This window comes from Pelodiscus sinensis, chromosome 1 (assembly GCF_049634645.1).
Source record: "Pelodiscus sinensis isolate JC-2024 chromosome 1, ASM4963464v1, whole genome shotgun sequence".
Lineage (NCBI taxonomy): Eukaryota > Metazoa > Chordata > Testudines > Trionychidae > Pelodiscus > Pelodiscus sinensis.
Window position 1 is genome coordinate 197,373,126 of NC_134711.1, and position 16,141 is coordinate 197,389,266.

Here is a 16,141-nt window from a genome sequence, read left to right on the forward strand (position 1 = left end):
TACAGCCATTCACAGTCACAGCAGCCTGCCATATCCTGAGTCTCCTGCTCCAAGGCTTTCTGCTTTGTGTGCCCTGCGTGCTCCAGGCAAGCAAAAATGGATGTTACAAGGGGGGTTCCTGTCTGGCTACAGTTGTCATCAGGGTCGTCCTGGTACCACTCACCAGCATTGCTGACATCCAGGTCCAAACCCCTGGCACCTGACTTATCAACACCACTATGGTCATCACCATCAGGGTCCGAATTGTTGATGTCATCTATATATTTGAGCTGAAGCCAGATGAGCACAGGCAAGACACTGGAGCACCTCCAGAACCTGCTCCCATGTAGGCCCAGGACTCCTCCCAGGCTACAGTCACAAGCTAGGTGCAGGATCAGGAGCAAGGTCAAGTACCATCTGACCCTCTGTTGCCATCGGTGTCCTTATCTTCCTCTCCAGGTGAAGTGGTGGCAGGTACCTCCTCAGTAGGACCCTCACTCATCGACCCTAGGACCTACCAAAAACTCCTCTGGCAAATGGCCCGCCATATGAACTTGCAGATAGAAGGATTCTCAGATTCTTGGACCTCTTTGGTGGACATTCTAGCACCAGAGGGTCCTTCGAGGATGGCCTTGCCTATAATAAAGACCATCCAGATGAATAACAGCATGCCGTCGCAAACAGCCTCAATTCCCTTTACAGTAAAAGGAGCGGAAAAGAGATATTTTGTCCCCTCTGAGGTATACAAATTCCTTTTTACCTATCCTCATCCTACTTTACTTGTGGTGTCTGTTGTGAATGGGAAGGAGAGGCAGGGCCAGCAAGCACTGGCACTGAAAGCCAAAGAGGCCAAGAGATTAGACCTCTTTGGGAGGAAGATATATGAGGCAGGTGATCTTCAATTGAGGATAGCTAATCAATAGTCTATTTTCAACAGGTACTCATGTAATTTATGGGAAACTATGGTCAAGTTAAAAAAACTCCTTCCTGTAGATTCTAGGGAGGAATTTTTGGGCTCTCACTGAAGAGAGCAGGACTGGAGCCAGAACCTTTCTGTAGGCTTTATTAGATTCGGCCGACACAGTAGCTAGAACTCTGTCCGAAGAAATAGTCATATGCTGCTCCTCATGGCTATAGGCCTTTGGACTGCTGGTGGAGGTCCAGCAAACCTCCAAGACTTCCTGTTTGAAGGGAGAAGCGACTTTTCAGCACGAACTGATTGAAAGCTTCACTCACTGAGGGTATGTCTACACTACCCTCCTAGTTCGAACTAGGAGGGTAATGTAGGCATACCACACTTGCAAATGAAGCCCGGGATTTGAATTTCCCGGGCTTCATTTGCATAAGTGGGGAGCCGCCATTTTTAAAACCCCGCTGGTTCAAACCCCGTGCAGCGCGGCTACACGGGGCTCGAACTAGGTAGTTCGGACTAGGCTTCCTATTCCAAACTACCAGTACACCTCGTTCCACGTGAATAGGAAGGAGAGGCAGGGCCGAGGTGTACCGGTAGTTCGGAATAGGAAGCCTAGTCCGAACTACCTAGTTCGAGCCCCGTGCAGCCGCGCTGCACGGGGTTCGAACCAGTGGGGTTTTAAAAATGGCGGCTCCCCGCTTATGCAAATGAAGCCCGGTAAATTCAAATCCCAGGCTTCATTTGCAAGTGCGGTATGCCTACATTACCCTCCTAGTTCGAACTAGCAGGGTAGTGTAGACATACCCTGAAGGACTCAAGAATTACCATGAAATCTCTTGGTAGGAATAGTCCAGCAACCCAGAGAAAGCCATTCAGGCTTCAACCACTACAACAAAGACAAGAGCAGTTCTGTCATTGGAACAGGAACTGTAGGTACAGGCCCTCTAATCAATCCTTGGGCCAAGGCAATAGTGCCTCTAAGTCTGCAGTAAGTCCCCAAAAGGGGTTTTGAAAGTGTGTTCTTGGATGGCATACCACTTCTGTCCCAGAATCCACATCCTCTCTTTCTGAATAGACTTTCCTACTTCGACCATACAGGGTCCCATATCAAAACAGACCAATGGGTTTTGTGCATGGTTGCAATGAGATATTCTCTTCAATTCTCCTATTCCCTCCCTCCCAACTTCATTCCGTGCTCCTCTTTAGGGACTTCTCTCACGAGTAACTCGTTATTTAGGATTGCTTCTCATGCTAGGTGTGGTTCAAGAGGTTCTTTGCAATGTAAGACACAGGGTTTTACTCTTGATACTTTCTAATCTCCAAGGCCAAGGGAACTTTGAGGCCTATATTGGACTTAAGAGACCTCAATTAATACATGAGGATTTTACATGGTATCTCTAGCCACCATTATTCCCTTGTTGGATCTGGTAGAGTGCTATGCTGCCCTCAACATGAAGAATGCATATTTTCATATCGCAGTTTTACCTGCCCACAAGTGTTACCTCAAGTTCGTGGTGAACCAAAACCAGTTTCAGTTTACAATTCTCCTGTTTGGCCTGTCAACCACCCCATGCATGTTCACCAAGTGCATGGCAGTTGTAGTAGCCTTCCTACACAAGAGAGGAGTCCAGGTCTTTCCATATCTGGATGATTGATTGCTGAAAGGCCATTCCAGGGAGCAACTACAGACTCACATTCTCCTGACTTTGGCACTGTTTCGCTCATTAGGTCTTCTCCTCAGTGAAGAAAAGTCCATACTGACTCATATTCAAAAAATAAGAGTTAATTGGAGTAATTCTAAACTCGACTTAAGTGAGAGCCTTTCTGTCCAGCTCCAGGTTTCAAGCCATGACCAGCATTGTCTGATCACTCATTCAGTACCCCCTTACAGCAGCAAGAGTATGCTTATGCCTACTAAGGCACATGGTGTCTTGTTCTGATGTGATCAGACATGTAAAGCTATGCCTCAGACCTCTCCAGGCTCAGTGTACTGTCCAGTGCAGGACAACCTGGACTTGGTGGAGACCGTTCCCCCCAGCGTGATTGCTGCTCAACTGCTGACTGGACCCACACTGCATATGTGAAGGAGTCCCTTTTGCACCCCCATTTCCTACATTGATGCTGGTAATGAATGTCAGACATCAGGTGGAGAGCCTGTTTAGGGAACCACAGGACATAGGGAAGTGGGGCCCAGCAGACTCCAATTTACATATCAATGTCAAAAAGCTCAGGGCAGTCATGTTAGTCTGCTGGGTTTTTCAGCCACAAATTCAGGGCTGGTGTATAGTAGTATTAATGGACAACACCATGACAATGTTTTATAAAAACAGACAAAGGGGAGTGAGTTTGTTCCCTCTCTTCCAGGAAGCCCTACATCTTTGGCACTTCTGCATAGAAAATTCTATTCACCTCGAGACCCAATACCTTGCGGGCTTGCAGAACAGTCTAGCGGATGTCCTCAGCAGAATGTTTCTTGCACACAAGTGGTCTATCAGAACAGATGTTATCTGTTCAATTTTCCAGAAGTGGATGTTTCCCGGACTAGGCTTATTTGTCACCAGGATCAAGAAGTGCAATACCTTCTGTTAGTTTCAGACCAATAGCCTGGGTTCATCCGTAGATGCGGTCATGATTCACTGGGGAGAGGAAGTTGATGTATGCCTTGCATACAGTACTGGTGATACACAAGGTCCTACTGATGGGCCTTAGGAACAGATCAAATGTAATACTTCTGGCTCCAGTATGGTTTACCACCCTGCTAGAATTGTCAGTGGAAGCCCTGCTAGTTCTCCCACTGTACTCGGACCTCATTTTGCAAGATGAGGGTCATCTCCAACACTCAGACTTCCAGTCCCTTCATCTCATGGCATGGAGACTGCATGACTTAACTCTTTAGAGCACCAATGTTTGACTCAGGTTCAGCAGGTACTACTGGATAGTAGGAACCCCTCAACAAGGGCTATTTACCTTGCTAAATGGACAAGATTCTCATGTTGGTGCACTTAGCATGACCTTTTTCCTATACGTGCATCTGTTCCCTCATTTTGGATTACCTCCTCCATTTACGAAACCCTCCTTGATTAAGGTCCACTTAGCAGCTATCTCAGCCTTTCACCCTTGTTGTTTCCAGCGTTCTTTTTCTGAGGACCCCATGGCAGTCCATTTTAGAAAGGGCCTGGATAGACTCTTGGCATACTCATGTCCTCCTGGGCCTAAATGGGACCTTAATTTAATTCTCAATAGACTTATGTGGCCTTCTTTCGAACCACTGGCTAGGTGTTATATGCTGCGACATTTCCTTAAGGTTTCCTTTCTAATATTGATTACATCCACCAGAACGGTATCTGAGCAATGAGTGCTCTTTTCAGAGCCTCCAAATACTATTTTCCATAAAGACAAGGTGCAGCTTAGACCACACCCAGCTTTTCTACCAAAGGTGATCTTACAATTGCACCCTGGACAGGATGTTTTTCTTCTGATTTTTTTTACCTAAAACCAAACGTAAATGCCAGACAACAGGTGATGCACACATTAGATGTATGTACGGCACTTTCCTTCTATACTGAATGCACAATGCCCTTTCAAAAGTATACCCCGCTATTCATGGCAATAGAGGATCATATGAAGGGAGACCTGGTCTCAGCTCAAGGTATATCCTCTTGGATATCTGATTGCATATGTATCTGCTATGTTCTGGTGGAAATTACACTGCCTTTGGTGATGGCCCACTCTATAAAAGGTTAGGCCTTATCCACTGTATTTCTGGCACAGGTTCCCATTCAGAAAATCTGTAAGACAGCAACATGGTCTTCTGTGCATACATCCATGGCTCATTGAGCCATCAATAAATAATTGAGGGCTGATTCAGCAGTTGGGAGAGCCATAGTCCAATCAATTATTCTTCACTCTTATCCCACCTCTAGAGTGTAGTGGCTTGGAAGCCACCTGATTGAAATTGATGTGAATGAGCTCTCAAGAAAAGACAGCTACCTGTTTTCTCATATCTGGTGTTCTTTGAGATGTGTTGTTCATATCCATTCCTGTACCCATCCTTCTTCCCTTCTGTTGGAGTAGCCAGAAAGAAGGAACTGAAGGGGGGGGAGGGTGGATCGGGTCGGCAGTGGTATGTAATGGCTGCTATAGCAGTGTCACTCTATAGGACTCCACAGCTGACCTGACAGGAGCTAGTAGGGGAAGAAGTTTCTGATGGTCATGTATGCTACACAGCTGATTGGTGTTCTTCAAAATGTGTTTTTCACATCCATTCCAGTTACAAGAAAGCAAGTAATCATCTTTTCTTGGGCTAGCAGCCCAAGTCATACCCAAAGAGTCTGAAAAAGTCTGTACTCAGTTGTCTCAGGCAGACGAAGCACATATCTGTCTATGCAGCTGCAGTGCAGATGTACCCTGACAAGCAGGCTAAGAGAACTAATGGTCATGAGAGTCAAGACTTAGCCAGGCATGTGCTGCCTATAATGCATCTGAAGTTTTGTCTCATTCTCTAGCTTATGCTGTGACCATTAAGATATGGCTCAGGAATTCAGAGAAAAGTTCTAGAATTGCCTTGAAGGCATGGAGTCTTTCTTCTGTTAAAACAACTGATCATTTGAGCAGACTCAGAGACTAAATTTTTGAAACAGCCTTTTAAGGCATTTTTAGTCTGGGTATGTCTATACTATCCCCCTACTTCGAACTAATGGCTAATGTAGGCATTCGAAGTTGCAAATCAAGCCCGGGATTTAAATATCCCGTGCTTGATTTGCATCTTCCTGGCTGGTCGCCATTTTTGAAATTTACAAGTCTGACTAACTGCTCGCGTCTTCACACGACAGGGACCCGGTATTTCGAATTAAAGCCCTAAATCAAACTACCTGTTATTCTTCCTGCAAGGGGCTTCCACTGCCTCCCCACAACCTGGCGGAGGGTTTGCCCCTCACCATCCCCCACCGACAGCCCCCTCTCACCTGCCCGCCTTAAACAGCTGCCTGCCTCTTGCCCCCTCACCACCACCGCTGCTTACAAGTTGCCCTGCTTGCAAGCCGGTTGCATGGGACTCCTGAGTGGAGCACAGGATCAGGCCCAGGAGATAACCATTACAGGACTGCTTGGGAATAGTGACCATAATATAATAACATTTAACATTCTTGTGGTGGGAAGAACATCTCAGCAGTCCAGGACTCTGGCATTTAATTTCGAAAAGGGGAATTACACAAAAATGAGGAAGTTAGTTAAACAGAAATTAAAAGGCACAGTGACTAGAGCCAAATCCCTGCAAGCTGCATGGAAACTTTCTAAAGACACCATAATAGAGGCTCAACTTAAATGTATACCCCAAATTAAAAAACATAGAGACCTAAAAAAGAGTCATCCTGGCTTTACCACCATGTAAAAGAAGCAGTGAGGGACAAAAAGGCATCTTTCAAGAAGTGGAATGTGGTGTATGAAGGCACGGACTCCGGCCGGTGCAAGCATGAAATCCTTTTATTGCAAGATTACAACTATCTTTATACCCTCTCAAACTTCCCAAAAGTCCACAAACTGCTTTTTTACAAACTGCTTTTTCCCAGTCCAAAACACAGCATTCTCGAAGGTCATTGACTCAGGCAGATGTTGTTATTGTTGGCTCAGGACTCTTGCTTGGTTTCGTACTTGGGACGCTCTGTCACGTGGCCAAAGCAGTATACTTGCCGATTCTCTACAGTGGAAGTCCAATCCTAGTGAGATAAATAGAAAGGAACATAAACACTGTCAAATCAAGTGTAAAAATGTAATAAGAAAAGCAAAAAAAGATTTTGAGGAACAGCTAGCCAAAAACTCAAAAAGAAATAGCAAAATGTTTTTTAAGTACATTAGAAGCAGGAAGCCTGCTAAAAAACCAGTGGGTCCCCTAGACAATCGAGATATAAAAGGAGCAATCAAGGATGATAAAGCCATTGTGGAGAAACTAAATTATTTCTTTGCTTCAATCTTCATGGCTGAGGATGTTAGGGAGATTCCCAAATCTGCACCATCCTTTGTGGGTGATGAATTGGAGGAGCTGTCCTGGATTGAAGTGTCATTAGAAGAGGTTTTGGAACAAATAGAAAAACTTAACGTTAACAAATCACCGGGACCGGAAGGCATTCATCCACGGGTTCTAAAAGAACTCAAATGGGAAATTGCTGAACTGTTAACTGTGGTTTGTAATCTATCCTTTAAATTGGCTTCCGTACCTAATGACTGGAAGATAGCTAACGTGACACCAATATTTAAAAAGGGCTCTAGAGGCGATCCTGGCAATTACAGACCAGTAAGTCTAACTTCAGTACCGGGCAAATTAGTCGAAACAATAGTAAAGAATAAAATAGTGAAGCATGTAGAAAAACATAATTTGTTGGACAAAAGTCAACATGGTTTCTGTAAAGGGAAATCATGTCTTACTAATCTATAATTAGGCTATGTCTACACTGGCGGCTTTTTGTGCAAGAATATCTTGCGCAAGGGTTCTTGTGCAAGAAGTCCTGCACAAGAAAATGTCCACGCTGCCATGTGCGAGCTGTGCTTTTGCGCAAGAGCACCCATGACAGTGTGGATGCTCTCTTGCGCAAGAAAGCTCTGACAGCTATTTTAGTTAGAGGGCTTTCTTGTGCAAGAAATCCCTGCCAAGCATCCACACTGCCCTCTTATGCAAGAGCTCTTGCACAAGAGGGCTTACACCTGTTAAAAAAGAGCGTACGCCGTATTGTAAATTTCCTTGCACAAGTGTGGGTGGGCAATGTGGATGCTCTGCGGAATCTTGTGCAAGAATGGCCAAGAGGAGTGTAGACATAGCCTTAAATTTCTTTGAAGGGGTTAACAAACATGCAGACAAGGCGGATGCAGTAGATATAGTATACTTAGATTTTCAGAAAGCATTTGACAAGGTCCTCACCAAAGGCTCTTGTGTAAATTACATTGTCATGGGATAAGAGGAAAGTCCTTTCATTGATTGAGAACTGGTTAAAATACAGGAAACAAAGGGTAGGAATAAATGGTAAATTTTCAGAATGGAGGAGGTAACTAGTGGTGTTCCCCAAGAGTCAGTCCTGGGACCAATCCTGTTCAACTTATTCATAAATGATCTGGAGAAAGGGGAAAGCAGTGAGGTGATAAAGTTTGTGGATGATACTAAACTGTTTAAGATAGTCAAGACAGAAGCAGACTGTGAAGAACTTCATCTCACCAAACTGAGTGATTGGGCAATAAAATGGCAAATGAAATTTCATGTGGATAAGTATAAAGTAATGCATGTTGGAAAAAATAACCCCAACTATACGTACAGTCAGACAGGGGCTAATTTAGCTACGACAAATAAGGAAAAAGATCTTGGAGTTTTCGTGGATAGTTCTCTGTAAACTTCCACATAGTGTGCAATGGCGGTCAAAAAGGCAAATAGGATGTTAGGAATTATTAAGAAAGGGATAGAAAATAAGACCCAGAATATCTTACTGCCCCTGTATAAATCTATGGTACGCCCACATCTTGAATACTGTGTACAGATGTGGTCTCCTCACCTCAAAAAAGATATTTTGGCCTTAGAAAGGATTTAGAAAAGGTCAACTAAAATGATTAGGGGTTTGGAACGGGTCCCATATGAAGAGAGGCTAAAGCGACTGGGACTTTTCAGTTTAGAAGAGAGGAGACTGAGGGGGGATATGATAGAGGTCTATAAAATCATGAGTGGTGTGGAGAGGGTGAATAAAGAAAAGTTATTTATTAGTTCCCATAATAGAAGAACTAGAGGACACTAAATGAAATTAATAGGTAGCGGGTTTAAAACTAATAAAATAAAGTTTTTCTTTACACAGCGCATAGTCAACTTGTGGAACTCCTTGCCAGAGGAGGCTATGAAGGTTAGGACTATAACAGAGTTTAAAGAGAAGCTAGATAATTTCATGGAGGTTAGGTCCATAAAAGGCTATTAGCCAGGGGGTAGAATTGATGTCCCTGGCCTCTGTTTGTCAGAGGCTGGAGATGGATGGCATGAGACAAATCGCTTGATCATTGTCTTCGGTCCACCCCCTCTGGGGCACCTGGCCACTGTCGGCAGACAGGATACTGGGCTTGCTGGACCTTTGATCTGACCCAGTATGGCCATTCTTGTTTTTATGTTCTTCCACCGCCTCCCCACAACACTCCCCGCACCATTCCCTGCTGACCCCTGCATGCAGTGTGTATCCTGACAGATCTGTCACAGCACCCCGCCAGAGTACCTCCCGATACTCTGGCATATCTGATAATCCGGCACCTCCTGGTCCCAAGGGTGCCGGATTATCGGAAGTCTACTGTACGTTGAAAAAATCAGTGTCCTATTTAAGACTTGAGAAAATGGTTTTCATTCCTGGGTACGAAACATTGCTCTTTGTGAATAGTGAATGGCTGATAAGAGTGCTACCTGTGAACAATGAGGTATGCTTATTTTCTTACCTCACAGATATAAATTGCATACTCTATTGAACTCTGTGTCAGTTATTTCTTATTTGAAGTTAAAAAGTACAAAATATGTTAATAACTTGACTTGTTTTCAACAGGAAAAACTTAATATTTATTTGTTCTATCATCTTTCATTCTTTACCTACAACTATTTACAGAAGTTTGACCTGAAGAATATCTCGAGGCAACAGGTGACGTGGAAATTAGATCTTGATGGTGGAGGAAAAGCCATAGAAGATGGGATTTTTAAATTCAGTCTGTGTGCTGGAGTTCTTGATGCAGGAGAAAAAACTAGTATCACTGTAGGCTTTTGCCCATGTAAGTATTATTCTGATTTTTGTCAACTTTTATATGTGTTTGCTAAAATGAATATTGTTTGTTCAAGACTCCATTTTCAGAGATGTATTTAAATCTCATTTCACTGTGAATCAGCACTTTTTTTCTAAAATATGTTTGAAGAGCTTTAAACGGACCTTTCTTGAATTCCAAAGTTACATAGTTTGAAACCAGGAAAATAAATGTAACATTTCCTATCCATACTACCTAGTGCTACAGGTTCTGGGGATTGTGCCAATGGAAAAAAAAATCAAAACCCTGTTGAAGTTCAGAGAACTAAGAGTTGTAGTCTGGATAGCTGAGGAAAAGGGAATTGCTTGAAGTATTTCTGCTGTATGTATAAAATAGGATACCTAACACCTTTTTCTTTGGGAAAGCATAACTGGTTAAGAAAAGATTTAAATAAACGAATTCCTTTGTGAATTTGAGGGACTCTGGTTTAAGGCCTTCTCATTCTAGGACATTCTGTAGGTCTGAAATAATATGTAATCATCTGTGGAGAAATTTTCTTTTTAATGATTCAAGTAGAGCAAAATATTAAGTGGTTCCTTTCCATTAATGCATGAAACATTTCTAGGAAACTACCCTGGAAAGCATATATTTCTCAGAGACGCCTAAGAGGGGATTCCATAGGGGATTCAGTATCCTTAATCTTCAGACATTAGAAATTCACATTATCTACATATATTTGGGCTTTGTGAAATAAGTTTTTGGTCTCTGCTTACTTATCTATGAACAGATGTCCATATCACAATAATCTCTGCTATTGGCACAAACTGGAAACATTGTTGGTAGTATGGATTAGAAAGACCAACATCTAAATGGACACAGAATCTATTCATTCAGGAGTAGAGGCAATCCCTCTAAGTTGTGAATGATGTTTATTACGTGGGTATGGAGGAAGCTTGAACAGTTGCTTCCTGTACTGCGTTTGTTCAGTAGATTAAGTAGTTCCTATTCTCTTCTGTGTTGTCAGTCCAGCACCCTTAATGAGCACTTACTTTAAGTGAAGTAAAAAATAAAAACTATATCGACAAAGTAGAATTTGGTGTATTTTTTCTAATTAGCTAAAATATAGAAATAAAATGCAGTTTATCTCTTCAGAAGACCCAAGATTGGAACAATAATATATTTTTTGAACAGCCTTAATTGATTTAGACAAGTAGATTTTATGTATAAACGGGAAATCCTCTCGCTACCAAAATTCAGGAAGAAACTTTGAAGATTATAGTCACTTAGGCTATGTCCAGACTGTAGGCTTCTTTCGGAAGAGAGATCTTCTGAAAAAACTTTTCCAAAAGAGAGCGTCTACACCATAAAAGTGCATCGAAATAGCGATCTGCTTTTTTGAGAGAGCGTCCCTTCAGTGTGGACGCTATCTCGCATTTAAACTGTGATTACTATGGATGGAGTGGCCACTAGGGCACCTGTGCTTTTTCCTGGAGGCTTCTTCTTTCAAAAGAACTCCCTCTTCCCCATCCACACATGCCTTTTTCCAAAAGAGCTCTTTCAGAAAAAGGCTTCTTCTTCATAGAAAGAGGTTTACCAGTGTTGGAAAGAACTCTCTGTTCTTTCAATTTTCAGTGTGGACGTAAGTGAAGTTTTTTTCAGAAAAACAGCTGTTTTTCTGAAAAAACTCTGCAGTGTAGACATACCCCATGAAACCTTACATTAGGAAGTAATTACAATGACAGAAATTACAACTAAATTCAATGTCTCTGGGGATCATACCGAATTTATGTATCACGGTGGGTCAAGGATTGATTGCAGCTTCAGTGGGGGGGTGATTATCATGGCAGCTCCAGGAATCACAAACAGTGGGAGGTGATTAGAGAGAATCACCCTATGTTGTAAACACTTCCAGACAGTTATATCTCCCTGGAGAGGCTTGTATATATTGACCACAAAGTCTGGGTTTTCTAAAGACCAACAGACAAGGGAAGACCTTTTTTATATAAAACTTTATAGGAACTTTTATTGTATTTATTCTGTTACGCTTTTACCTTACAAATAAAGGTGCTTGCTTAAAAAGAGCTGTATAGTTGCTTGCATTTGCGGCAAAACACTGTTCTTAGCTTTCTTAGAGAAAGCAAAACCACAGGCACTGGCTTCTAGGCAATTGGCTTGCTGAGAGTATTGTAATATATGCTAAGGCAGCCTTAAAACACTTGTTAGGAGAGAGCAAGATGTGGGTTTCTACTAAGAGCGATGGCACCCAGGAGTCAGACGCCTTAAATAGGTGCCCACCTAGGGACCACACGGGAAGAAGACTGCTGCACTCACCTTGGAACTGTGACAGTTATACTGCTGGAAAAATAGGAAACTAATTTTAAAATGTCACTGTTTGTGGTGCTGCATTTTGGGTCTTATCTTATATAATTACTCTTTCCCTGGACAATATGTCCAGAATTAAAAAGAGGAGGAATTACTTAATTCCATGGATTCCATCATCTCTGGGGAAAACTAGGTGGACAAATTTGCAAACACTTAAGAAACATCACCAAGGAAGATTCCCGAATCTGCTAACAACTTTTTCGTTACCATATAGCAAAGATGGTGGAGTATAGATAGTAGCATAGCACAGGCTTTGCCTGTGGTCAAATAAGCATTTCCCATAGTATGGTAGACATGTATTGAATATTTTATCTGGAACCAGACTTGCATACTGGTTTAATATGATTATCTTAATCCTCTTGTTACTCAGTTAGTGCTGTTCTGTAGTAGTAGCATTTTTTGACCTTTATAAGAAAGAAGCAGAATCTGGACAAGATTGTGTGAAGAGGAGGACAAGTGGAGTGGGAGTTACCAGTTTTCTCTGATTTTGAGAAAAAGTCATATTTAAAGAATACATAATGCCTGTAAACTCTGACACATGCATCTGAATGATTGAAGTGAAAATGTTGGACAAGTGGAGTAGTAGAAATGAGAGGAAAAAGTTTGTGAGGATAGTTTGCTATTGTTAGTATATGATCAAGTAATTAAGATATCTGTTAACAGAAAGGAAATCAAAAGCATTTAGCAAAGTTTTGCTATTTTCCCCCAGGTCTCCTGCCTCATTTAGTACACAGGATGGAGCTGCTCTGGGAGAGTATGTTTAAACTATGTGCGTATTTTAAAATAAGTGATTTTGGAATAATAACTCCTGAAATAGCTATTTCGAAATAGCGCATCCACACTACAAATCCCCATCAAAAAAGTGCAGAGCTATATCAAAATAGCACATCCACACTAATAGGAGGCTGAATTGTATTTAAGGCCCCTTGGAAGCTCTCTGGGCAGGGCATCAGGACAGCAGTCACTTCCTGCAGCTTCTGCCTGAGGCTATCATGCTTAAAGGGACTCCCCTCTACAGTCATGTCTCAGGCTCTTCACTTTTTCCAACCTCCTCAAAGGACAGCAAACTCATCTCACTGTGTGCTGTGGTTGGCCTTGTGGACACCACAGCACTCCAGTCATGGAGTCATATCTGCTGCAAAGCACTTGCTGGCTCTTAGACTTAGTGTCGCACCTCCTGGTGCAGTTACTGCAGGCTGCCCACGTGGCACTGCAAGACCAGGACCTGCAGCTCACTGTGGGGCACCTCCTCACCCCACTCCATGTACTGCTCATGCAGCACAGCCCTTCCCAGCCTCCCCTGCACCTCGTCGGGACCAGACCATGGGACAACCAACAGTGACTCCTGAACTTTCACATGTTGAAGGACACCTTCATGAAGCTGTACGAGTGGCTTGCCCCTGCCCTCTGGCAATGGGACACCCACATGCGACCTGCCATCCTCCTCCAGAAGTGGGTCACCATTGCACTTTGGAAGCTTGGCATGCCAGACAGCTACCGCTCCATTGGGAACCAGTTTGGTGTAGGGAGATCAACCGTCACAGCTGTACATGCAGGTTTGACTCTCTTGCTATTGTTCTAGGAGGGTGGTGAACTACTGGAAAGGGGTTCCCTAGGGAAGGGGGTGGGGTGGACTCAGTAGTGCCTTAACAAAGCTCCACTGGGGATGGGGTAAGTTGGGGCTGGGCCTGGTGTGGGAAAGGGGCTGGGCTCAGAGAATTCCTAAGGACTCTGGCAACCCTGTGATTCTATGTATGTATCTTTCTACAGGTGGTGAGGGCCATCAACACCATCCTACTGAACAGGGTTGTCATCCTGGGCGATGTGGACTCTATCATCTTTGCTGCCATGACAGCATCCTTATCTTCATCTCGGCCCCCAACCACTGGGCCTCCAATTCTATCAATCAGAAGGGGTACTTTTCAATGGTCCTGCAGGCTCTCATGGACCACCAAGACCGGTTCGCCGACATCAACCTTGGGTGGTTGGGAAAGACACCCAACGCCTACATCTTCAGGAATTACAGCCTGTTCCAGAAGCTGCACACTCACTTTTTTCTCTGACTACACCATCAGGGTTAGGGACATGGACATGTGGATGTGCATCATGGGGAACACAGCCTACCCTTTGCTCCTGTGGGTAATGAAGCCCTGCACGGGACACCTGGACCCCACCAAAGAATGGTTGAATGCCAGCCTCAGCGTGGCCTGCATCATGGTGGAGGGTGCCTTCGGCTGTTTGAAAGAGAGGTTTTGCTTTCTCCTCACCCATCTGGATCTTGGCGAGCAGAACATCCCCCAGGTGGTGGCCTGCTGTGTCCTGCACAACCTTTCGTAGAACCATAGAACCATAGAGCTGGAAGAGTCCTCAGAAGGTCATCAAGTCCAGCCCCCTGCTCTAGGCAGGACCAATCCCAACTAAATCAACCCAGCCAGGGCTTTGTCAAGCCGAGACTTAAACATCTCTAGGGATGGAGACTCCACTACTTCCCTAGGTGTAACCCATTCCAGTGCTTCACTACCCTCCTAGTGAAATAGTTTTTCCTAATATCCAACCTGGACCTCTCCCATCACAATTTGAGACCATTGCTCCTTGTTCTGCCATTTGTCACTACTGAGAACAGCCTCTCTCCATCCTCTTGGAACCTCCCTTCTGGAAGTTGAAGGCTGCTATCAAATCCCCCATCACGCTTTGCTTCTGCAGACTAAACAGACCCAACTCCCTCAACCTCTCCTCATAAGTCATATGCTCCAGCCCCCAAATCATTTTGGTTGCCCTCCGCTGGACCCTCTCCAATGCATCCACATCCCTTTTGTAGTGGAGGGCCCAGAACTGGACACAATACTCCAGGGGTGCATCTAGACTGGCAAGATTTTTCGCAAAAGCAAGCGCTTTTGCACAAAAACTTGCCAGCTGTCTCAACTGGCCGCTTGGGGCACTCCACTAGAAACTGACCACCATCCTGACATCAAGCCATTGATCACTACCCCTGGGCTCGGCCTTCTAGCCATCTTTCTATCCATCTTACTGTCCATTTATCCAATCCACATTCCCTTAACTTGCTGGCAAGAATATTGTGGGAGACCGTATCAAAAGCCTGGCTAAAGTCAAGGTATATCACATCCACTGACTTTCCCACGTCTACAGAGCCAGTTATCTCATCATAGAAGCTAATCAGATTGGTCAGGCACGATTTTCCCTTTGTGAATCCATGCTGACTATTCCTAATCACTATCCTCTCTTCCAAGTGCCTCAAAATGGATATCTTAAGGATCCTTTCCATGATTTTTCCAGGAACCGAGGTAAGACTGACTGGACTATAGTTCTCTGGATTGTCCTTCTTCCTTTTTTTGAAGATGGGCACTACATTTGCCTTTTTCCAATCATCGGGGATTTCTCCCGATCTCCATGACTTTTCAAAGATAATGGCCAAAGGCTCCTAAATGACATTTGCCAACTCCCTCAGGGTATGTCTACACTACCACCTAGTTCGAACTAGGATGGTTAATGTAGGCAACCGGAGTTGCAAATGAAGCCCGGGATTTGAATTTCCCGGACTTCATTTGCATATTGCCGAGCGCCGCCATTTTTAAATGTCCGCTAGTTCGGACTCTGTGCCCGCGGCTACATGCAGCACGAACTAGGTAGTTCGGATTAGGCTTCCTATTCCGAACTACCAGTACACCGCATTCCACGAGGTCATTTGTCCAAGTTTTCACTTTTTGTAAGCTTCCTTTTTGTGCTTAAGTTCACCAAGGATTTCCCCTGTAAGCCAATCCGGTCTCCTACCATGTTTGCCTCTCTTACTACACAGCGGGATGGTTTCTTTCTGTGCCTTCAATAAGGCTTCTTTAAAATACTTCCAGCTGTCCTGGACTCCTTTCCCCTTCATGTTGGCATCTCAGGGGATTCTGCCCATCAGGTCTCTGAGGGTATGTCTACACTACAGCGCTAATTTGAACTAACGGATCCAGACTAAAAAACTAGTTCGAATTAGCGTTTTGCTAATTCGAATTAGCATGTCCACATTAAGTGGACCCTGAACCGGGGTTAAGGATGGCCGGAAGCAGTGCCGGCAGGGCATCAGATGAGGACTTAGAGTGTGGAGCTGCTGCTTCAGGCTAGCCG

General features: G+C 44.0%; 1 protein-coding gene across 5 annotated transcripts in view; it reads left to right on the top strand.

Annotated features, from left to right (window-relative positions):
• The window catches only part of CFAP47 (cilia and flagella associated protein 47), a 665,273-nt gene that overhangs the window by 114,819 nt on the left and 534,313 nt on the right, over window positions 1–16,141 (top strand). For all 5 annotated transcript variants that reach the window (XR_012898421.1, XM_075913261.1, XM_075913262.1 and 2 more), the window contains exon 24: window positions 9,502–9,661. Coding sequence is in view for 4 of the 5 variants with exons in the window: in XM_075913261.1 (XP_075769376.1) it covers window positions 9,502–9,661 (160 nt within the window). In the remaining variant the exon portion in view is untranslated. The remainder of the gene's footprint in view (window positions 1–9,501; window positions 9,662–16,141) is intronic.